This window comes from Simochromis diagramma, unplaced genomic scaffold (genome assembly GCF_900408965.1).
Source record: "Simochromis diagramma unplaced genomic scaffold, fSimDia1.1 OVJJ01000596.1, whole genome shotgun sequence".
In the NCBI taxonomy this organism is placed as follows: Eukaryota; Metazoa; Chordata; class Actinopteri; order Cichliformes; family Cichlidae; genus Simochromis; species Simochromis diagramma.
Genome location: NW_024387245.1, coordinates 19,872,851 through 19,896,888, shown reverse-complemented (window position 1 = coordinate 19,896,888; position 24,038 = coordinate 19,872,851). Strand labels below are relative to the sequence as shown.

General features: G+C 39.7%; 2 protein-coding genes and 1 long non-coding RNA gene across 5 annotated transcripts in view; 1 reads left to right on the top strand and 2 right to left on the bottom strand.

Moving 5' to 3' along the window:
- Positions 1-1,266: 1,266 nt before the first annotated feature.
- On the bottom strand, positions 1,267-8,934 carry LOC120714181. Its single transcript, XR_005691360.1, has 3 exons — positions 8,824-8,934; positions 8,548-8,627; positions 1,267-1,777 (listed from the first exon to the last, which is right to left on the bottom strand). It is a non-coding gene; the product is annotated as an uncharacterized LOC120714181 (long non-coding RNA).
- Positions 8,751-17,767, top strand: LOC120714180 (stomatin-like). Of its 2 annotated transcripts, XM_040000261.1 has the most exons (8): positions 8,751-8,799; positions 8,989-9,069; positions 10,513-10,622; positions 10,864-10,936; positions 13,311-13,393; positions 13,537-13,740; positions 15,053-15,187; positions 15,741-17,767. In XM_040000261.1, exons 1-8 carry the CDS (start codon positions 8,766-8,768, stop codon positions 15,927-15,929), a joined length of 909 nt encoding a protein of 302 aa, XP_039856195.1. In that variant the 5' UTR covers positions 8,751-8,765; the 3' UTR covers positions 15,930-17,767. The 2 variants fall into 2 exon arrangements, with proteins under 2 accessions (XP_039856195.1, XP_039856196.1); XM_040000262.1 differs by lacking the exon at positions 8,751-8,799 and having other exon boundaries at positions 9,056-9,232.
- Positions 17,189-24,038, bottom strand: part of gsna (gelsolin a) — a 20,000-nt gene continuing 13,150 nt past the window's right edge. Inside the window, exons 9-17 of one of the 2 annotated variants that reach the window (XM_040000259.1) lie at positions 23,752-23,885; positions 23,007-23,097; positions 22,760-22,786; positions 20,982-21,152; positions 20,357-20,531; positions 18,752-18,873; positions 18,480-18,557; positions 18,299-18,359; positions 17,189-18,002 (exon numbers count right to left, since the gene is read on the bottom strand). In XM_040000259.1, coding sequence (XP_039856193.1) covers positions 17,833-18,002; positions 18,299-18,359; positions 18,480-18,557; positions 18,752-18,873; positions 20,357-20,531; positions 20,982-21,152; positions 22,760-22,786; positions 23,007-23,097; positions 23,752-23,885 — 1,029 coding nt within the window. In that variant the 3' untranslated portion in view covers positions 17,189-17,832. The remainder of the gene's footprint in view (positions 18,003-18,298; positions 18,360-18,479; positions 18,558-18,751; positions 18,874-20,356; positions 20,532-20,981; positions 21,153-22,759; positions 22,787-23,006; positions 23,098-23,751; positions 23,886-24,038) is intronic. The other variant, XM_040000260.1, reaches the window with a different exon arrangement.

The window sequence follows — 24,038 nt, the reverse complement described above, 5'->3', positions numbered from 1 at the left end:
GGGGGGGAGTCGAGCGGGGCGGAGCAGAGAGAGATAAGGGGATGAAGTATCTCCTAAATGTGATAATCTCCAATCACCTCTAACATCAGTTCTGTCAAGGCCCGGGTTAATGAGCTCACACCCGATCAAGCGTTATGCACCACCGCCCCCACCATCCCCTGATTCTCCCTTTCTCTCCCTCGCAGTTGCTCTCATCATCATTGTTGTTCTTTTGATTTAATCCCTCTTACTTCAGCTGATTTGAGCAAGAGGAGAAAGAGGGATGGAGGGAAGGGAAAAGCCTATTACCCAAGCTCCTCTGCTCTCAACTATCTAAATGCTAACGATGTGAGGGGGCGAGAGAGAGGAGGGAGGGAGGGAGTGTAGGAAAATGATGATAGGAGGAAGACACCGAGGGGAAATGGAAACGAGAGTGCGGACGTGTTGGCAGGAGAGGACAAGACGCAGCAGAGGGGGGCTAATCTGCTGTAGTACTGGGTCTCCGGGATCAGTTTGGTTATTTTGAAAGCAGGTTAGCTGAGGAGAGAGACCAGTGTCCTGTGTCCTGACCTTTCATCTCTGGGGTCAAACCACCTGTTCTCGGCTGTTTACTTTCACTCGAGCAGTTTTGACACAGCAACACTAAGAATCTCCCGCCATGTCTGTGCTCATTTTTACCTGCTTTCACTTTTCTATTGATTAAAACACCGGGGGAGCACGTGTGCGTGCCGCACTGAATCACATCTTATATGTGTCTGATTCGCTTTGGCTGGTGTAGTTGGTTGGAAAACACTGGGGTAAAAGCTGCGGGTCACCTTGAACTGAGAGTAATGTCTGTTTCGATCTGGTTCTCTGTAGCGCACCGAGGGACCAGAGTCATTTTCAGATTATGTCGTTATGAGTTTCCACTCCTTGCTCCCTGCCTCCTGGACAATTGTTTTCTTAGTTAGGCTTCTTGATACAGTACCCAGAGGCCCCTAAAAACAACTGAGTCAATATTTGGCAATAGCTTGAAATGATGATTATGGTTTGGCACAACCACACCGATGCAGTGTTTGTGCGCTGAGCTTTAATTGGACTACAAATTCTCCAAAGAGTGTGCGTGCAATTCCAGTGTTCCCCGTCTATAATTTCACTTTTAGTGAACTTTGCAATCATGCAGCGGTAGGTAGCGAATCACCTGCGTGTCACAAATTAATTGCCATACAAGTTCACACGGCAGCTCAGCTAATTTACAAGGTGACATGAGGAAGAGAAACAAGGTGCCATGTGCCACTCTTTCAACTCGAACAATCATTTTGATTTGTTTTCACTGTCTGGCACTCAGCATTTCAATTCATCTGGAATACACAAGAACAATGGGAGGAATTTGCTCGAAAACACACGCACCCATTTCACATCTCTCCGAGAAGCACTTATTCTGTGCATAACAACTCTACCCCTCAGATACTCCTCTTTCAAAAAAAATAATAAAAAATCCCATTTGATTTCACATTGTCCAATGAAACAGTGGAGGGTGAGAGGCAAGTGAACAATCAATCTTTGTAATGTGATCCATGGATTGAGCGTGGTGAGTAAATGTTTGCACAGGCATCCATCCAAGCCTGCAGTCAAACGAATTTTGCAGAAAAGGAATCTATCCAGGGCAGGCCTCTCTCTTTATCTCTCTCCTGCCCGACAGCAGCAGGGTATCAAGCACATTATATTCCAGCGCTCTGTGCATTTTTCATATAGGCTCGCCTTTTATGTTTTATGTACGCCAGCTCAGGGGAGAACAGCTGTGTGGGCGCCGCATCCTCTGTAAGTTTAGAGGGAGAGAGAGAGAACTCATTTCAGTGGGAGAAGTGGAGCAGAATGCCAAACGCAGCAAGCGCAGTACCTGCGAACAAACAGGAGCTGCAGACCAAGGCCTGCCTCAACTATTACATTACCATAATACACGGAAACAACACCTCGCATGCTGTTACTGCAGTAATTTGAAAACAGATTGACAGGATTTACAAGTTCTCAGCTTATCTTCACCGTGACCTCTGTGACCTCCATCTTCGCTGTCAACTTTTGGAGTAAACTCGTGTGTTCGAGGCTTATTTGCAGACTTTTCCAGGATAATCTGGTATTACATATACAAAAGTAAATAGATTTTTCTTTTTTATCATATTGCATTTGATTCTTTGAAACTATATACAGACCCCTCCCCCCCGTCCCCCCAAAAAAGAAGAGGAAAAAACATATAGTGTGATTTTATAATTGACCCTACTTGCTCTTCCATGCAGACTTGATAAATCCCCTCCGGCTCAGAGAATAATGCACTGCTTATATGGAAGAGCTCACTACAAGTCTTTGAGAGATTAAGCTGCATTGGAAATTAGTTTCTGTGCTGTCTGTACAAAATGTTAACATTTTTGTTTGCCGCTAATGCCAATCTGCTCCCAGTAAACAAAAGAAAAAATAAAATGAGACAAACATTGTATGTAAATAAGTCTGAAATGCAGAAGTTTTGAGATTTCTAATATTATTTAGATTAAAAGATTGATTAAACAGTACAGTGGAGTATATTTGTATATCGATTATGTGTTGCCCAGCCCTGAGTACGGCATATCGATTATAATATGTCACAAAAATCTCTATTTTTTTTACCAGTATTTTGAAGGTGAGGAAAACTAATTCATAGAGACTCGGACCCTGTGGTAAGGTCTTTTGTGGAATATTTTTGCCTCAGTTAAGCTTCAGAGTGGTCAAACCTCAGTGCCTCTCACAGACTGAGCTCCTCTGCTGGAGGCAGGAGGTGAAATCTTTCCTGTTTAGAGGTACACACTGCCACCCAGTGTTATCGGGTCTAAGGCAGGAAGAGCTGAAGTCCACTGAAGTTTGTCCAGTGTGCTACTCGTTGCTTCGGCTTGAGCCATCTCTACTTTTATGTTCCCATTTAGCCCACCAACACTGACTGTGTGATGCTTATGTAGAGTGCATTAAAAAAGCTTCTAAATTAAACATCATACTTTGTTAGAGTTTTCTTAACGGATGTATTAACTCATTGTCAAAAATGTTCATCACACATGAAGCGGCCTGCCAAGTCATGACAAGAATATATGACTCCATCATGGTTTAATCTTATAATGGGAATGTTGCAAGGTTGCTTCACATCATTTCATCAGTCTTTGCTTTCTTTTGGATAAAAGAAACAAGGTGACCTTTAGGAATTAGTCATGAGTTTAGACAGTATAAGGAAAAATGTGGCTTAGCAGTTGCTGAAGCATTTAATTACCTCCATCTAATATTGTTTGGCAATTTTGATTGTTATTAGGTGCTGATTGTTTTTGTTGGAAAACTAAAATATATGTGGATGTATGGATTATAGTGATATTAGAGGAGTACAGAATTAAAAGTAGGTCAGAAAAATGAAGAATAGTAAGTAATTATTTTTGAACCACATGATTTTGATTTTTCTTTGTTTTGGCTTCTCCTACATATAACTCGAGTCTACCCTGCTGACACAGGGCTTGGGGCAGGTTAGTCCATCACAGGATAAGATATTTAAATTTCAGTGTGCACAGTATCGCAGAGGTTGTTGATCAGTTTTTAAAATGCGCGTTCCATTTTATTTTCTGGATTTTTCTATGAGTGAATTATCAGCTTAATGCCTGGTCCTCATTTCATTCCATGTTACGGCCCTGGGCCTTGGAGAGAGTGAGACAACCCTTTTGTGTTTATGCAAATCTAAGTGTGCTAGGACTCGTGGATGACTAGCTGCTGGGAGTCCTGTGCCAGCCTTCTTTTATGCAGATCACAGTGTGCCAGACCTCGCGGACGATTGGCTGCCTGGAGATCCCATGACACTCCGAGACCAATTGACTGGCTGATTGTCTGCACCTGGGAGTATAAAAAGGCTGAAGAGTCTTCACACTGTGGGGAACTGCTGTGCCTGCATCGGCTGGCTAATAGTTGAACTGTGTTTGTAACCTGATATACAGCTGACCTTAGTTTTATTAGAGTCTTGTGTTTGCTGGCCCACTTTAGTTAACCCTTAGCTTTTACTCTTGCCTGTTCTTTTCTTTGTGTATTAATTGTTTCCCCGGTGGTCTGTTGAACAGCCCCGTCGGTTTTCAGTTTAATGTTTGTAATAAAACCCCTTATTTACTCTGATTTTGTGAGAGGGCTTGTGTATGTTTATCCCCTCCTGTCACCTAGCAGAGGGGTCGTAACATTCCAACTGATTAAAGTCGTTTTTTTTACGTATTTATGTTCAGTCATGACGTTTCTGGCAATTCTGAGTTGATGTTGAAACTGTCTATCACTGTTGCATTCAAACATAAAACAACTGATGCCCCAATGGGTATATAAATAGCTGGAAACAAGTTGAAATACTTTATTCTGACTGGATCAGACAGTGAAATTATTCTTTATGGAAAAATATAATGACTGCTGTCTAGTCATGTTATTAATCCAAAGCCGTTTTCATTTGCTTATCAGTGTTATTCCTGAGATATATTGGCATAAACTACATAAATATCCATATATCAATAAGAGGATCCTCTGTACAGTGAGGTCTGTAGCAACTCTCCTGTGCAGTGCATCAGACAAACTATGCTCTGCTTTCAGTTTTTTTCTGTTTGTGCTGCACCAGCCTATGTTTGACGCCTCAGTTTGTATTGTAACAACTTGCCAGCTGTTTTTGTAGTCATATATCTGCCCATTCACTTCTACATCCAACACATTTTTTTGTCATAACAGTTCACTCACTGCTCTGTGTGGCTGCCTGCTAATAGTGACACAGTGGATGAGGAACCACCTCAATGACCTCTAGTGGTCAATTATTAAATCACTTACCAAACGTCTCTAGTCTTATACTTTTGTCTTATACTTTTGTTTATTTTTATTTGAAGAAAACAGAAGTACTACTAGGATCAAACGTAACATTTCCAGACAAGTTTTAAAAAACATGTATTTACACCTGCTACTTTTCATTTTGGATAAAGTCTGCAGGATGCTGATGTGGCTCTCTGTAATTTATAATTGATCACATTACTTTGTACTGTGATACATCAAACTAGCTAATGTCAGCCCTATCTAGACACTTCAAGTACTTGTGTGGACTATTTGGATCCTAATTGATTCTTTTGTTCACCTTAATCCTCATCGGCATGAGGCTGAACCTCCATTATTGGCTAAGAAAAGGAGAGACTGAGAAATGGGCAGATAGAGCATGAAGAGAGATAGTTAGGGATGAGGAAAGATAACGAGGAGGACAAAGTACCCTGTAGGATTAGCAAAAAGGGTGGATAATAGGGAGCAAGTCTGGCTGCAGATAGAATAGCCTATCAAGTGAGAGTGAAAATGGGGGAAGGATTGGAAATGAGCGAATCATATGCTGTAACTTATCCTCCCAGTTCACCAGAGACCAAAGACACTTTGGTTTCAGCTGCAGGAAGCCCGAAGCCCAGGTAGCCTCGGGGAGATGGAGGGGTATTTTTTCACACATGAGAGGGTCTTAGCTGTACCTAACTGGCCACATTGGCCACCAGTCTTGTACACTGGTCCCAGCTTGGTGCTTTGTCAATGTGCTGTGACTAATCCAGGAGGGGTTCCACATTTTCTCTCACCCTAATTAAAAGAGGATTAGGTGAGGTGGAGCTCTAGACCACTGCAACATGCACAGCCACCATCCCTTAGTTTTCCCCAGGATAATTGCACTTTGCCTGGGTTTTCTGTGCATGCCACCACCTGAACTCAACAACCAGCTCCGTCACTAAAATGATTGGTGTTAATACTGAAGTAGCTTACAAATAAGGATTGATCCAAAAGAAAAAAAAATACACTAGCACTTCGTCAACTGGTGTCTACATATGGTCTATACGCTCTAAATCTGCTCCAATTTTGTATTTCATTAGTGACTGTAAAATTTAATCCTGATGGCTTTATCTTCATTTGTGCATGTTCTGTAGGGATCTGTAAAGGGATTTAAAATACCGTGGCCTATTAATTTTTCCTCAAAATACCGTTTTCTTTGATAATTATTAATTCTGATTTAGAGCAAAAGAAAAGAAAAAAATCCCAGTTTCGATGCATTCACATCCTTCAACATTTCATTATTGAACTCGTAGGTGTAGCAGTGTTAAAATGAATATAAAGATAATAAAATAAAGTAAGCAAACTTCAGTGCCAAATTCAGGATTAACTGCATAAAGATAATGATTCTTTCAGCCACAGATTATATCAGAAGTGTTCTGTGGATAAAACCTTTTCCAATTATTTGGTGGCTTGTGCAGTCTAGTCTTTTTTTATTTGTTTGTGTTTTGGTTTTTTTTAGGATTTATTTTTGCCTTTTAATATTATTATAACATAACAATAGAGCTTACAGGAAAGGACTCAAACCTGGGCCCCTGCAATAGCCTTTTGGTACATAGGTAGTCTTCCCAGCCTATAGAGACTGACCAACTCTCATGTTTAGTATTCAACAGGTTTTTATGGTTGCTTTTTTTTTTAACCTGGAAATCAATCTCATGTCATTTTGAAGCATGTCTTACTTTCTAAAATGCCTCTGGAGGCAACAGTAACAAGCAGAGAGGAGGCTTACTGGAGAAGCTGTAATCAAGTATTTACAGATGTGCCCTTGGCAGAAATGTTCTCCATTGATGAAAGAACAATGCCAAAACACTGGAACACTTGAACCACGTCAGGTGGAGGACTCTAAATAGCTAAATAGCTAAACAGGTGTGCCTTTATCGGGTACACCTGTTTAGCTGCTTGATAACTGCTGCTTGGGCTTACAGAGAATGATCCAAACAATAGAAGATTGAAAAAACACTGACTGGTTTGATGACTGTCGATTTCTACTGCAACAGTTGGGGGGTTGGATCAGAACTTGGTGTAAACAGCATACAAGTATGGATCCATCCTGCCTTGTATCAACAATTCAGGCTGCTGGTGGTTTAAATGGTGTGGCAGACTTTGGGCCACTTTTTATCAATTGAGCATTATTTAGACACCACAGCCTGCCTAAGTATTGGTGTTGACCACGTCAGTTCCTTTCAAACCACAGTGTACACATTTTCTGATGGTTGTTCCCAGAAGGATAACACAAAGCTACTGCAGTCAAATAGCAGATCTTAACCCAATAGAGCATCTTTGGGATTTTATGGAACAGGGGATTCACATGCACAGCCAACAAATCTGCCGCAACTGTGTGACGCTATCATGTCAACGTGGAATGAAATCTCTGACTGCTGTCGCATAAATACACTGAAAATATTTCATTGCCTGGGTTATTAATGGAAGCTACTTTCAGTTGTTAGCATTACCCTCGACAGTAGCCTGTAAATAGCAGGTTAATTTAAATAGGCTCCAGCTGCCACACTGAGTAGACTGTTACTTCCACTACATTTTTTGTATGTGAGGAAGCCATAAAAAAGTCATCCTTGCTGATCTTTCTTTAACCTCATGAGGCGGTGCAGACTACATAATGTTTTTAAGCTCATTTGCAGTTGAATTGTCTGACAAGGTCTATTGGTGTACCAGACCATCTTAAATAAAAAATGTGAGCTCCAAGCACTGAGCTCAATGTCTCACTTAAAGGTTCTGCCATTTTTTTAAAATGTTCAACTCATCTCATCTCAGCTTCAGATGCCAACACCTACATGCACATTTTTAAGTCAAGCACATATTTGTGACATCATTAATGCTATATATTAGGCTTCAAAATGTAAGTAAACAGTATAATATTGGAAATACAGTATAAATATTGGGTCAAATATGCTTTGGACTCAAACGTTAAGTATTAGCTTTTGGTGGTCACAGGATACTTTGATCTGTGTGAAAGTCTAGAATATGAGAAGTTTTTTTGTTTCAAACCAGAGGCGATGCTTATACATCTAGTATAAATATCTCCCCATCGAACTGAACACATTCAGTTTGACTTGACATGTTTTCTTTCTTTTAATGAGACTTCAGTAGGGATAAGAATGACAAAGTCAGGACAGATCAATCAAATTAGTTTTACAAGTCTTGAGCCACTCCTCACATCTTTATATTTTGCTTCCAAGGACCTATAATTTGTTGTAATTTTTTTCTTATTTATTCCTATTAATTTTTAAGCAATGTTTTTTCAGACTCTCTAAAATGTTTCTTTTGAAATTAAACCAGTAGAAGACAAAAGAAGAAGTGTCGGGCATAAAATACTTTCTACAGCAGATAAACACAATCTGAAGGTCTTACGGAAGGGCAATAGGGAAAAGATTGTATCGGTATGCCAAATTGCACAAGAACTCGACCAGATATTAGCAGGTCTTATTGAGTGATGAATCCAAACTTGAAATTTTTGGTTCAGATCATTGTTGACATGTACATAAGAGGTCAGGAAAGAGGTGCAATAGTGAGCGTCTACATCAATCTGTAAAACGCAAAGAGGTCCTGTGATGTAATTCATTTAAAGCCTACGGTGTTTGGGGACCTTGTTAAAACTGATAGTATTGAATGCAGAAAAGTACTCTTAGATTTTGATCCACTATGCAATGCCTTCATTTTTTTCAGTGTGACAGTCCCAAGCACATTGCCAGTGCAGTGAAAACATACCTGGATAGAAGAAACTCACAATGGAAGTCGATGATGGATTGGCCTCCCCAGAGCGCGGAACTCAACATTACTGGCATCATCTTGACAGAAAAATTTAAAAAAGGAAGTCAACATCCAAAGGAGAGCTCTGAATGTCCAAGAAACTAGGAAAACTATTCCTGAAGACCACTTAGAGAAATCACTGGAAAGCTTTCCTAAGAAAGTTCAGACTGTGAAGAATGACTGTGGTCACACCAAATATTGACTTTCAAGGTAATTAGAACAAACTGTGTTCACCTTATACTCTGTTTGTTTTGCCGCATATATTTAAACATTTCTTAGCAAAACATTAAGAAATGAGAAGTGACTCCAGACGTTTGTATAGCATGAACAATAGTGAACTGAATATGAAACTTCCTCGTTCTCTTCTTCTCCTGGTGGTTTTTCCAATGTTTTCTACAGTTATGGGGTCTTCCAGGACGTGGAATGGAGCTGGTCTCAGCCACGCCCCCTTGCGTCAGATTACTGCAAGTAAAAACTTGGGTAAACGTCACCTCGCACTAACTGGCTGTCGCCCATAGTGAATCAATATATCGCTATCATTTCCTACTGTCACTGTTAGTTATTTATTATTTGGCCGGGACTATGGCTGACGACAACGAAGATGCTGAAATGAAACGAGCCCGAAGTCGCGAACGGCAGTTAGGTAACGGCTGCTTAATTTTCTACGCCTTACTGATAGCTGGAGAGAGATGGCTTCATAAAGTCAGTGAACTTTGGCCCAGCCGAGTTATTTGGCTTTTTCTTTAAGTCGGCACTTAGCTGAAAGTTTTACTTTTAGATTAGCGTGAAATTTCTAATTAAATGTTGGTAAAAGTACATATTTTTTTTAGTGATTATTACTTAAAAAACGAGCTAGCTAGCTCTGACCGTTAATAAGTTCCACTCACACGTTAACCGTCCAGTAATGTTTTACAAGACAGTAGCGTTTAAGAAACAGTATTAAACCACGTAACATACATGGTAATTACTGTAAAAAAAAAAACAAAAAAAAACTATTGTAAGTTAAGTATAAGAATATTCATGGCATTCTGAATTCTAATTTTGTCTGTTGAATGGATGTTGACAGAAGTAGAGAGCTGATTTCTTAATTTGTTTGCGTTTTGCATAGCACACTTACATGTTTCAGGTCATCAACACATTTTCATATTAGATAAAGAAAACCGCAGCAAACGCAAAATGCACTTTCCATTTATGTATTAAGGGGGAAAAGCCATCCAAACCCTACCTGTCCTATGTGAAAAAGAAATTGGCACCTAAACCTAGTAACTGATTGTGCCACTCTTAGAATCAAGAACTGCAGTCAGGTGTTTGGATGACTGGCCACATGTGTTTCACACACAAAAAGCCTTTTTGTTCAGCATTGTGTTTTTTCCTTGGCACTCTTTCATAGATCCTACTTTTGCTGATATCCTTCTTATTGTTGACTCATGAACACTGTTCATTAGATGTTGTTTTATATTCTGTTGTGACCTCATAGATGAATCGTTGATGTGCTCTTCCAGTAAATTTGGTAGGCAGACACTTCCTGGGAAGATTTATTAACATTACAAGTTCTCTCCATTCATTGATAGCATCTTTCACAATGGTTTGCTGGAGTACCAAAGCTTTAGAAATGGAGCACTTTCCAGAGTGATAGATGTCAATCACTTTGTTTCTTTAGATTGTGGCATGTTGCATTGTTTTTTGCTGAAAGGGGGCAATTACTTTTTCACACAGGGCCAAATAGATTAGGATTTTTCCCTTCCATTTTACCTTTGAAAAATAAAATCTTAATTAAAAAATAAAATATAAAATATAATTTCTTAGCATCTAGAAGAATATACATGCAGATATGTCCAAATATATAAGATTCACTATGCATTAATATATTCTCATAGTTGGTACAAACCAGTTGAAATCATGCTGTCTGTCTTCTTTCCCCAGCTTTGGAGAACCCAAACACTGACATTGGCTTTTGTGGCAGGATTCTGGTTGGGCTCTCCCTCATTTTCCTGCTGATTACTCTGCCCATCTCCATATGGATGTGTATTGTGGTCAGCTACTTAAATTACAGTGCTATTTGTTTTATTTTAGAAACACCTTTTAAAAGCTGGTGACGCATGGTTGTTTACCATTCACCCAGATAAAATGCATCTTAACTTTACAGGAAAACTCATTTCTTTTTAAAAGTAGCATGCATAAGAATACCTCCATATCTAGCTGCAAGAAAAAGAAATTACTCATACTTACTTACATATTATATATGACCTTGGGGTTGTTTTTCTCTGTATACAGATTGTGAAGGAGTACCAGCGAGCTATTATTTTTCGCCTGGGGCGCCTTTCGTCAGGAGGAGCCAAAGGACCAGGTAAGAAGTCATGTTTTATTTCTTTTTTTCTTTTTATTACACCATCATGTCTTTTTTTAAATAGTCATCTAAATATACAGTTCCTTTATTGAAATGTTAGTAGTCTTTAACTCATAGATAATATATTTTTCATGCTCAGCTGTGGCTGCATGGATCATCATTCAAATGTCCTGACATTTCTTTGCAAATGTCAGTTGTTGGACATTTGTTTAAGTGTTTCAGTGGCTCACTTGTAGTTAATACAGAGCTGCTTCAAAGGGGCGGGAGGAGAACAAGCACTGGTCAGTGTCCTGTTACCAGCGATTTAGATTGTCCGTTATTTTAGATGCAGTCAATAAATTTAATATTGATTACTGCTTTTATTGGCAGACTTAATGACATCAGTTGCTATGGCAACCCAGAAACTCAAGGAGGAAATGCACTGTGATAAAGTATACAGGGCTAGGAAAGTGGCATATTTAGTTTCGATCTTTTGCCCCCGCATTCCACTAGATAGTTTTCAGTTAAACTTTTATCAGCTGAGCTTTAAATTGGAGGGTTTTTTCTTGCATTAAATTCAGACAAACAGTGTAGGAAACTTACCCATCGTCACACAGCAGACCACAGTCACTGGACTGATTGACATAAACATAAATTTTTCATATATAATGTGTATTGTTGAGTTACATTTTTTTTCACCCTTTGTTTTGTAGAGCACACCAGTTGTTTGGTTGGGGTTACTTTACTACAAAAACCTCTAATTCTATCAGTCTGCAAGGGAGCGCAAAAAGTTACATAATGTATATCCAAGTGTCATTACAGTGTGGTTGTTAAAATGCCAGCGTGAAGAAAGTACTGATTAGAGGTATGATCCGTTTTGTTCATATAGCAAAGTATTGGGCAAATTATGCACCCTGATGATGGCACCAGATGACAAAAAGAGTCATGAAATCACAGAAGCAATTGCTGTTGATTCTCGGGGCATATTAATGCGTGTACCAAATTTCATGGAAATCCACTTAATGTTTTTTTAAACAACTCGACTCAAAGTCGCAAAAGCCAACTTCATTTTGGGGGATCACAGAAACATTACCATGCATCATCTGGTAACCAAATGTAGTGCCAATTCCTCCAGTAAATCCTGAGGATTTCTCATTTGGGGGGGGGGGGACACGTAATGTGTGTTACTTACTATTTTGTGACAGTCCATAGTGTAGTTTTTGAGACACTGATTGACAGTCCAATATTTGTGTTGTTAAAACCATGAAAAAAACCATAGGAAGAATCAAAGAGAAGCATGGGGGCAGTGGGTCCTGTTGTGTTGTGTTTACAAGAGCGTTTTCTTCCTGCTGTTGGGCAGAATGACACAAGGCATGTCATTGCTAAAAATTAAAATGTGATTTTTTGGTAGGCTTTATAGCAACAAGACCAAAGACAAAGTGGGCATGGGTGCAGGTTCACTCAGGCCTCACACAGGGGCCCGAGGGAACCTGCACCCACAGAGCTGTTCAAGCGATACAGCATATTTTTCTGAATGCCTTATCCATGCGATCAGTTATGTAACTTGTGTTTTGAATGGCAGCAGATTTGTTAGAAGCATAGAAGTAAAAAATACAGACTCCCACGAGGTACAATTTGCATACACCTCACAACTCACTGTCTCTTTATCTTTGATTTCTTGTTGTACTAGATCTAAAAACCAAGCAGTGTCCTCTCAAAATGCTGAAACGTGGCTCCTCAGAGCTTGAGTTTATGACAGCATGGGGTTAATAATAGCACCTGCAACCTGCAACTCTTGGCTTCTCTATCTACGGGCTCACAAAGAAAGTTTACTGTAAAATCTTTCATTCTGCCTGAAACTGAGATTTTTATCGATAAACATGCTTATGTGCATCACAAGATGTTTTTCAGACTGTATTAGACCAACTGGGACCTTTTTACTTGTCTGACTGAGAGTGCTTCAGATTTCATGGTGGAAGTGGCACGGGGAGACTGTTGTTATCATCATTGCCCCTCCTGAACAGATGTCTGTGATCTCACCATTTAAATTTACAATATCTTGACAGGAATGGCATCCAACCACTCTCTATCCGGTGTGGTGTTAATGTTTGCTAAATGATTGCACACCTAGCACATGTCTATTTCACTAGTATTGTTTGATGCACTAATTCAATCATAGTGACTTGAAACAGGCTAATGAAAGCTGCAAATATCCACGGCTTTGCCTTGCTGTCAGTACAGCTGCAGTCTCATAAAGCGAGAGCTTGACTTGGCCTCCTGCCAGGATCTCATTCATCCTGGTCTTTTCAAACATTTGTGAGGAAGCTTCCTCATTATTGTGTTTACTGTAGCGTTAGTCTTTGTTGAAACTATTTGCATTCTTGTGATTCCACAGGCTTGTTCTTCGTCTTGCCGTGCACTGACAGTTTTATTAATGTGGACATGCGCACCGTCACCTTTAACATCCCACCACAAGAGGTACGACATGCACCCTTCCAGTTACATTAAGCAGATCACTTTCACTGGAATTCAGCTCATGTAATAATAACTGTGCGTAGTTATTTTATTTGTAGTTTTTTAGCTTATTACACAGTATTGTGTAAACACTGTTCTTCTCTCAGGTTTTGACCAGAGACTCTGTGGCAGTGTGTGTTGATGGCCTGGTCTACTACCGGGTCCAGAATCCTACTCTGGCCGTGGCTAATGTCAGTAATGCAGATGCTGCTACGCAGCTTTTGGCCCAAACCACCCTGAGGAATGTCCTGAGTAACAAGAACCTGGCAGAGATTCTGGCTGACCGTGAACACATTGCACATTTTATGCAGGTAAATTCCTTCAGCTTTTCTCTTAGCTGTAACTGTGACCCCAAAACATGCAAGAAATAATTATATACTTCCAAAATTTACTTCTTTTTTTTTTTTTTTTTTTTTTACATCGTTTACATTGTCCAATAAGCCTTTGAGCTGTCACTCTAAAGGTGTGTCCAAGGGTATGACCTTACACATTTGTTATATGTGGTATATCCAAAAGGTATTCCCTCATCTCTGTGAAGTCCTTCTGTCTCTATTGGCTCATTGTTAAGGCATTTTGAGATGCCATCTTGCTCTGAGCCTTGTTTACCAGGTGCATAATGCAGCTGTCACCCGAACTGTGTGTTACTGTTAAACTAACAAACTGCTGTAAACTGAGAGAAGCTTAGCTAATCCCATGTTTCTATGACGAGTCCAGCTTTTAGTTTGCTTTAGAATTTAATTATTTATTTTTTCCATTAAACTTTTACTTCCAGTTTATGCTGAGCTGCTGTAAATGATTAAATATTTATTTCTAATTCAGAGTCACAGAGACAGTGATCAGGAGGTACTTCAGGAAGTGGACAAATGTCTGTGACCACACCTCTTACTCGCTGAATTCAGCAATGCCGTTGGATTGTTTAGCTGGGTTTGGCCTGCGCCTCTTACGTCCACTTAAGGGAAATCTCACTGCTTCAGCTTAACAAGACATTTTGGACAATTCTATGCTTCCAACTTTGTAGGAATAGCCTGGGGAAAGACCTTTTTTGTTACATACTGTGCCCTGGTATACAAAGCAAGGTCCACAAAGGCATGGTTGGATGAATTTTGTGTTGAAGAAGCTGACTGAAAGTCCACTGAATACCACTGGGATGAACTAGAATGGAGTTTGTGAGCCAGGCCCCTTTGTCTAACACTGGTGTCTGACCTTACAAATGCTCTTCTGGATGAATGGGCAAAAATTCCCACTGGTAAATCTTTGTAGCAGTAACAGCTTCCACTCTCAGAAGAGTTGTATAATCATAGTATGATCAACGATGACCAATAGACACTTTTTCATGAATTCTTTTGCTCATAAAACGTAAAAATAGACATGCAGTGTGTGACAGTGTGTAGATGTAAAATGTGTGTCTGTTTCTCTGCTTTGTGAGAGAAACGTGTCACCACTGTCAGCTCCATCTGCTGGACAGTTCTGAAAAATGTAAAACTTTGAAAGATGAGGGACATCCTTCTCATTCATTTAAAAACTTTGCGATAAAATCTATTGTTGTTGAGGGTTTTTTAAACATACGTTCTATTTTTACAGATGTGGTACTACAAACGGTATATTGCATGGCTGTCTCCTCAGGTCACTCTGGACAATGCCACAGATGACTGGGGAATCGAAGTGGAGCGGGTGGAGATCAAAGATGTGAAACTGCCCCCTCAGCTACTGAGAGCCATGGCATCTGAGGCTGAGGCCACCCGTGAGGCCCGAGCCAAGGTAAGGCGGTTCTACAGCTCCATATCACTGTCTAAACACAAGTCTTTTAAGGGAAATGTCTTCGAGGACCATCTGAGAGACGAAATGCTGCAAATTAGCAGCAACTGAATTTCAAAATAAGATCAAGTGGATTGTCTGGCCATTCATTTACTAATGTGTGGGAAACACTGACCTATTTTGAAAGTATTCAAATAGCACTCAGCTTTTTGCCTTCCAGTTTCCTGTTTCCTTCTTTTGCATTTATCGATTGTTGTTATTTTTCTACACTTCAATTTCATAAAAAGGAGAAAAAAGTAACATTGGGAGATTTATGTAGTTTGTAAGGTTACATACTGGTCTAATCCTTTTAAACAATAGGTTATTGGAGATTTTAAAAATTGGTTTAAAGGAGATTTACAAATAAAACAAGAAATCTATCGCAATCCAGAAAAAAGGAATTCTGCAAGATTTTGTAATAAGAATAGTCGTAACTGTGGGTGTAGAGGCTTCTTCCACTGGGCTGTGAGATCAAGGCGCTCTTTTCATTTTCTTCCCTCCTGTTTCTCCTCTTAAGGTGATCGCAGCAGAGGGGGAGATGAGCGCATCGCGGGCGTTGAAGGAGGCGTCCCTGGTGATTGCAGAGTCTCCGTCAGCCCTGCAGCTGCGCTACCTTCAGACCCTGAACACCATCGCTGAAGAGAAGAACTCCACCATCATTTTGGCACTTCCACTGGAGATTTTGCCGAAATTCGTCAATACATGAGAAAGTGTCTAAAAAAAAGAAAAGAAATGCACATACTCCCAGCATGCATCACTGAGCACATATACATGTGTAATCAACTTCATTGCCTCACCGTCATTACATCTGACAGCAGCCAGCTTATTTTCACATAGGTTTAATTTATAACTTCTTTTTAATTTTTTCCAACTTTATAATCAAAGAAAAAAAGTGACACAATCTAGGGTACCATCTCCTAGCCCACAGGCCTTCTTTGAGAATTTACCCTTTATTACAAACCTGTGAAATTTAGCATATTCTCTGTTTATCAGAGCTGGAGTTGAATATTTGCTTTGCCTCAGGTGCTCTGGCAGCTGAGCGGGTGGCTTGAGCCAGCAGTGGCAATGCCCCGCAGTCATCTTGGTGTGTCTGCCAATAAATGACCACTGATTCAATATATTATATAACATATATATAATAATATATAGTATGAGTTTTTAGTCTTAGCATACCCTTTAACTTGAAGTTTTATTTATTTAATTGAGTTTTCTTTAGTTTTTGTTTTAAGTTGTTCATTTATTTATTTATTTGCAAGTTTGTTCATTTAAAGCTTCAGAAAGTGTCCAAGTATCAGGAAGCTGAAAAAATGAGTTATAATTTATCATATTCTTTCTTTCAGCGTGTAAATATTTAAACATGTTTGAATTTATATATTGTGAAAATGACACGTTCTGTTTTAATCTGTTGTTCTGCTTTCCTACTTTTAACATAAGTGTTTGGACTGTTTGACCAAGAAGTGATTTTTGCCTACAGCCACATGAAGTTTATTGTTCTGCTGTTGCCACACAGAGGATTTCTTTGTTAGGAAAGGGAAAGGTTGTTTGATTTTACTTTAGTAAGTCGTATAGGTTTCTGTTGTGGTAACAATAGTGACATTTAGGGAATTTTGATACATATGGAAACACAACCAGTGGACAACACTGCTGCTGTGTTCTCTAAAGACTGTTTGATTGGTTGTTGTCCAGTTTACCAGTTTTCATTGTAATTTAAATGAATTTGTTTCTGTAAAAAAAAACCTCAGACACATGAATAACTTTTTGAAGTTTCGTTCAGGATTAATGCCTGTTTTTGCTTTGTTGTTGTTTGTAGCACACATTCTTTTGTGCAGTATGATTTGATATGATTTTATTTTGAGTTAAGTGTATATGACTAAATAAATCTGAAAGCATGTTTGTGTTGATTTTTTCTTTCAGGTCAGTGTGAGAAGTTAAGTGTTTGTAAAAGCAGAGGCAGAAAACAGCTGGTATATTTTAATTTGGTTTATTGAACTGATTACAGGAAACCTTAGAAATTGCCACAGAAAGTGGAGCTAATAAAGAAGCAAAGCAGTGGTTTTCCACTAAAAGACACCGCAGCAGAACACAAGCTTCCTGGGTTAGAATCTGTGGCGTTATTTTAAAATAAATATAACATCTAAAGGTACAAAAACATCAATAAAGACAGTACCCTTTAAAAAACAAGCTTACTGTAAGCTCAAGGAAATCATTCTAAGGCATTGGTTGTATTGCTTTTTATAAGCTGTTTTCTTGGCAGTAGCTTTTGTAATATTGCAGGAAAACCAAACTTTAAACTGTCTTCTTTTATGTTTGTTATATTTTGCTAGTAAACAGGTTTTTATTGTCAAACATGGGAAAATCGCCTTGAATGAGAGTCGTAGTTTGAGGCTATATGTAGTGCAAATCCTAAAGGAAAGCCTGTGTATCTGTTGAAGTTCTATTTGTACTGGATGATTTCACTGGTTTCAAGGCACAACAGTAGCATTTGAGACAAAGTGAAAAAAAAAACAGTGATTCGTTAAAAAAAGAAGAAAAGGGCACGTGTAGCTTAAAAAAAAAGATCTTGCTACACGGTGACAGGTCGGGGCAGAGAGGTGGGAACAAGGGAATGTTCAGATGTTCAGTTCAGCCATAGCGCGCTCCAGAGGGTCGGTGGTCCAGTAGTCGTAGTCCCAGCCCAGGAACCAGCCAGTGAACGTGGGCGGCTCGAAGCCCTGCTTGATTTTGACAATGGGCGTCCTCGGGTCTCTCTTGGCCGGATCTGTCTCGATGTAACGGACCGCTGAGGAAGACGAGTTTGAATTAGTACAAGGATTAAAAGGGTAGCAGAAGATGCTTTATGCTTTGACTCTTGGTGACACTGCTGCTCTAGTTATGGGGCACTTTGCTGTTAATGCATGTATCAGTAATTATGATGTCTTTTAAATAAATACATTCTGTTTTTTGATTAAGTTTTAATTTTTTTTATCTAATGATTGATGTTGTGTTAGATAATTTGCAATGCCAAGGGATTGTCCCAGCTGTATTTCTCGTCTCCTATTCCACATGGCATTGTTCTTTCTCCTCATATTTGCTCACCAGATGCCATAGCTTCAGTCTTCTCCTCCTCTTGGGCCTCATTTCCAATCCAGACAAACACCTAAGAATAAAAAAAACAAACAAATAAATAAAGGTTTATTGTGGAGTTTATTCTTTTTGTGGGCACTGATTCTGCTCTGAATGCATATAGTACAGCAAAGGCAGTCAGCTTGTTTTTTACCTGCTCCCAGGTGTCCAAGATCATGACATCATCAGTGGCAAGGTCATCTTGGGTCATCTCACCTGGTACCTCCTCAATCTAAGAAGAAGAAGACGGATTTAAGGGGGCTTTATTTTTATGTACACGTAACGACAAATAAAGACACAGTGCACTGTTTTCAGCAGGTACTTTGAAATATTCTTGACATCCTGCACATGCTTGTGCAATACCAAAGACTTGAAAACTCGAGTCAGAATAGGACAAAACCAATCCAGCAGGAGAAGAAAACGTACTATAAAGTTTCCAGTCTTATTGGAACAAGCAAAGAGACGGGGTGGATGAGCATCCATCTTGTCCTTGAGTCTAGTGGAGGTGCGATACTCCGTCTTTCCACCCAGAGCCTCCCAGAACTGATCTGTAAAACGACAGAAACACTTCAAGCTATTACAACCATCAGAATTTGTAAGAGGGCAAAGCAATAGTTTGACATTTGGGTAACTCTGTTCCTTTTTTGTTGGTACAAAGCCAAATCAGGTTTTTAGTTTAGCATAAAACCTGGAAGTAAGCCTGGTTCTGTCTAATGGGGAAGAAAACAAAATGCTTGGTTTACATTATCAGGTTATCACTATTTTTAACTGAGGTAACTGCTAGAAGTATCTGTTAGTGGACAGATGTTCCAGTGATTTCACTGTCATCACACTGAAGCCGGACGAATTCCTCTATTTGCACTGGGAGGCAGTGGGATAAGAGATGTGCATGTGGGAAAACGTGTTCTGAAAATTTCAGGTCAGCCAGTCTGACACTTAAATCCCATTTCTCCCCGATCTTGGCTCTCGCTTCAAATTCCAACACATCATCTTGACCATGCTTTCATGCCTATATGCACTGAGTTGCTGCCGTGTGATTGGTTGATTAAATATCTGCATTAACAACCAGTTGAATAGGTGTACCTAATAAAGTGTCTGGTAAGTGCAATTGCAGTGTTTCCCCACACATAGACTTTAGTTGGGCAACCTTATTTTGCTATTTATTCATTTTATTTTGCCCATGTGGAAACTGGTGGTTTTCGTCAAGTGAGCAGTGGTTTACAGGTGAGATAAGAGCACTGAAAATGTCAGTGCTGTTACATCACCTGCCATAGACCAAAAAAAAAAAAATACCTGTAAACATATATAAAGAATGAAACAAACCAGGAGCTAAAAGCTTAGTGGACCTGCTGAGGTGTTTGCAATATTGTGTAGTTTTTGTTACAATTATTCTTGCCCTTCCAGCTATACAGCTATTTAATCAATTTTTAATATACAAAATTATTGTTAGAGCACCTTTAAGGGTAAAATAAAGCAAAATAAAACAAAGTGTAAATGTAAATTTGCAACCAGCATCTGTGAAACAGCAGGTACCTGCACAGTACAGCATCAATTTTGAATAGAAAATCTTTTCAACCATCAGAAATAAAATGGTGAATTTCTCGTTTGTCTTTTGCGAGGCCCCAGCCGAGGCCAGTCCTCAAAAGCAGGGTGTTTATGAAAAATTGAATCTGTTATGTTGTAGCCTGAGGTGTTTTTATATGTGAAACTGTTAGCAGGGAGTTTCTTCTTCTTGAGCTTGGAAAGCAAATAGCAAGACTTCTGACAACATCAGAAGGGGTGATGCAATCAAGTCTGCTTTGTTTCAATATGGATGAACATAAGCGCTTAGCCGAAATACAAAAAGGGAGCTATTTAGCCTCGCATTAAAGCGCTATTTTAACAGCCAGACCACACTTTGTAGCTGACACAGATACAGTTCTGAGTATGTTAACAGCTGTTGGGTTTCAGCTTGACTTAAATGCAGCAAAAAAATTAAATAAAGGAGAGAAAATGATAGTGGAGGTAACTGTGTTTATCCTGTTTCCTCACCGCTCTCTCCTCCCTCGGACAGCTCGGAGACAGACACGCCCAGGATGTCACACAGCTGCTGAGCTCCCTGCTTCTCTGTGTCGCTGGCACCCACTCCCACCCACAGGAAGGAGTTGCCGGGGGTCACCAGAATAAAAGCATCATTGGAGTTTAGGTTTGATGCCTGCACGTCAAGCTGCATAGAAACAGAGATATTGCAAGTTATCATGAGGAGCTGTTGTACGTTGACCTTCTTAAGTGTTGGTGGTTTTTCATTTTTACCAATATTCATGCTAGCATAATGCTTTATTTGACATTTTATGCCCTCTAACAACAATTCGAGAGGATATTTTAAAGGAAAGGACATCGGTGTTTTCCATTCTTACTATGCATTTTTTCCCTTTTCCTCTTAAATACCCTTAAACCATTTACTGAATACTTAAAAAAAAAACTTCAAGTATCAAGTGCTTCTGCTTTCCTTTAAAACCTCCAATTGTTACTTCATTGTTAATGGACAGCGCTTATTAGATTAGAAAACAAATATTTCAGAAATCTGTTAGAAACTGTTTTGCAAAAGAGAGAAGAAAAAAATAAAATAATCGAGGAATGATTAAATTCAGGTAATGATTAAGATGTTTCCTCTTACCTCCACAGCTCGTGTGTGTCCTGCAGAGTTGGAGCGCACCTGGAAGAGTCGAGTCTCAGCTGGAGCGGACTGACCTCCTTCTCTGGACGTTCCTCCCTTGTACACAATCATGGGCTTTCCTCCAAACAGACTCATCAAATGGGCCGGCTCTTTCCCCTGCATCACCCTCACCTGATACACAAATACCGAATTTAAATCTCTGCATCTAATGAAGTTGTTGTCACAGCAATTCATATCGAAAAATACTTCATGCATTTTGATGTTACAAGTGGTGCTACCAAATCACTGCAGACACATCCTCCCTAATTGTGTCCTGTGAAATATGCATCAACAAGGTGTGGAAAAAAAGGCTGCAGCAGTTCCCACCACTGACGCAAGATGGCAGCACAGAGCCAAATCATGCCATACCCTGAGGTGAGAGTGAGATCTGTGATATTAGTAACCATGGTGAAGATAAGGTATGTCCAAAACAGTCTGCGGTGTTTTGTAATAAACAGTCATAACTCTGAGGTGTTGCAGTCAGTGATTCCTCTAATTCAGTAAGCACTGCACATTACACTAATCCTGAGCTTGCTGGGGCAAACAGAGCAGAGATAAATATTTACTGATGAGTTTACAGGGAGAAACTATTTGTATTACATGAAGTTTAACATAGAAAGCCAACATGCTTTTTTTATGTTCTTCTGTTCCTTCAAATATTTGACATTTGATGCTTTTGGCTTGCTGCAGTTGCTGATAGATTAAAGTTGAGTTCATAGACTGTATATACAAGTGTGAAAATTCCTTAATCCTTATACATGCATTCTATTTAATGGTCAGAAGGGGGCAACTTCTCTTAGTGAAAAAAGCCTCTAAAATCTATGAGAAACCAGCACTGCTCCTCAATTTGGATCCACTGGGACTTTGCTATGACCTGAGTAGAAACTTTCCTGACAAGGTTTTGGACAGCGTAGCAAGTCTTACTTAACATAACATAATGCTCATTATCTAAATTAATGTAGCATATGCATCTCGTGATTGACAAGTCCCTGCAATGAGAGCGATTTCTCAAATGAGACAGAGGTGAAAGAAAAGCTCAAACTCTGGCTTCAGGCCAGAACTTGACCAACAGGTGACATCACGCTTGCTATGCTCATCCTTAAGTACAGCCTGTGATTCAGTTTAGTTTGACAGATGAGCAAATGCAAAAAGTGTTTGGTAATTGCAAGATGAGGAATCAGGAGCATGAGGACAAATAACTGGGACTGCTGCTGATTCCTACACACAAATTCAAACACATACAGAGTCGTGCCACAACACACGGACAATAAGAAGGCCGTACATGCACACGCGAGGAGTGAGCAGTGAATGACCAAAGACTCGTATGAGTTCAGAGCCACTCATGAATATTTAGGCCTCACAGACAGGCTAAGGCATCATAATGTTGGTGTGACATCAGTTCAGGACAAAGGACAAAAGTAGTGTGGCTTATTTATGCTAGCAGACCGAGCTGGCGACAGAGAAGGAGGGAGCCTCCCATGAAACTCCACAGTGGAATGTCCTGTTTGTGTTTCAACGAGTCGTTTTCATTCGAAATTCACTTTAGCTCATTATTACAGTCACTAAACCTGAAAGGACTTCTCAAAAATGAATAACACAATACCCTCAAGTAATTATAAAGAATGGGAGAATCGAGAGAATATGTCCTTGTTGCTTCTATTTTTGCTGTGGCTCTGGACACGAAACACACGAGTCCCTTAGTGAAGATGAGGAGCAGGGAAGGAATGAAGGAAAAATACCTGAGTGGTTATAGGAGCGCCAACAACCTGAGGAGATAGAAAAGGCCAGAAACCAAGCAAGTGAGGAAATGAGCAGCAGCACGGAAACCATGAGGAAGAGGGAACACAGTGAAAGGATGTAAAAGTCAGACAGGACGTGCTAAGGAAGCCAGACGTGAGCAGAGTCGTTGATGACAGGGAAGATCAAATAATATATAAGCATATGGAAAAAAAACCAGAAGCACGCTAAAAGAACAATATGTTGTACCTGCACAGGACCGCCGCCGAGTTCTTCATCCAGCTGTGCGCCGAGGATAGCAGAAGCCCCAATTTCATCCTGACTGGAGTCCGCTCCCTGCCTGGGAAACAAGATGAGTTTATCAGCTCAGCATTCAAACATAACAAGAGGAACTGACTTGGACACAGCATATGCTTACAGCCCAACCAATAAGATTTATGACTGTGATTAATCTAACATATATCAACTTTGTGTCTCTCGCTGAACTTTCTGAACTTCACACCTTCTCAATCTTTCCTCCGCGTACTTTTCACAGTGAAACAAAAGTGCAAAACTGAACTATGATTTGTTTATTTCCAGTGACTATTACATTAAATTCAGTGCTACCAAAAAGAAACTATATCCCCCTTTTTTTTAGTATTGAATGACTGATACTTAAATTTGTGGCAACAAGTTTAAGCTCCAGTGACTGAACTAGCTCTGAAAGGGGGATACGATGAATGCAAAATAACAACTTCATAATGTATAAATTTCTATGTGAAATCCCTTTGTGCTTTACAAACGTAATGTACCTACAAATTTATTTCTGACTCCTCAGCCTCAATGTTTGCTTATGAATCAGTAAATCTGATCAGACCCTGCTAATTATCTAAAAAAAAAAATAATGCAGCTCCACGCCGGCTGCTTATATTTTAGTGCTATAGTCTGATGACAGGTAACTTCACGATACAGACTCTAATTATGGTTCCACAGTCTTGACAAATTTATGTCTCACCACATGTAGATGATGTGTCCCTGGCGCCCTCCATGAGAGTAGTTGTAAAGGATGATGTAGCTGTCTCCTCCATAGAACTGTCCATAAGTGGATGGATCCACTGGGACTTTGTCAGATCCCTCTATACGCCAGATCTAAGAGGGGGGAAAAGAATAACATGGAAAACGTAAAATTAAAAAAATCACATTTAGTAGGCTGTAGATTTCAAGGTGCACCTGCTCCCCCTACTGGAATGGAAAGTAATGACACACACAGGCAGCACTGAAAGCAAATCTGACACATAATCA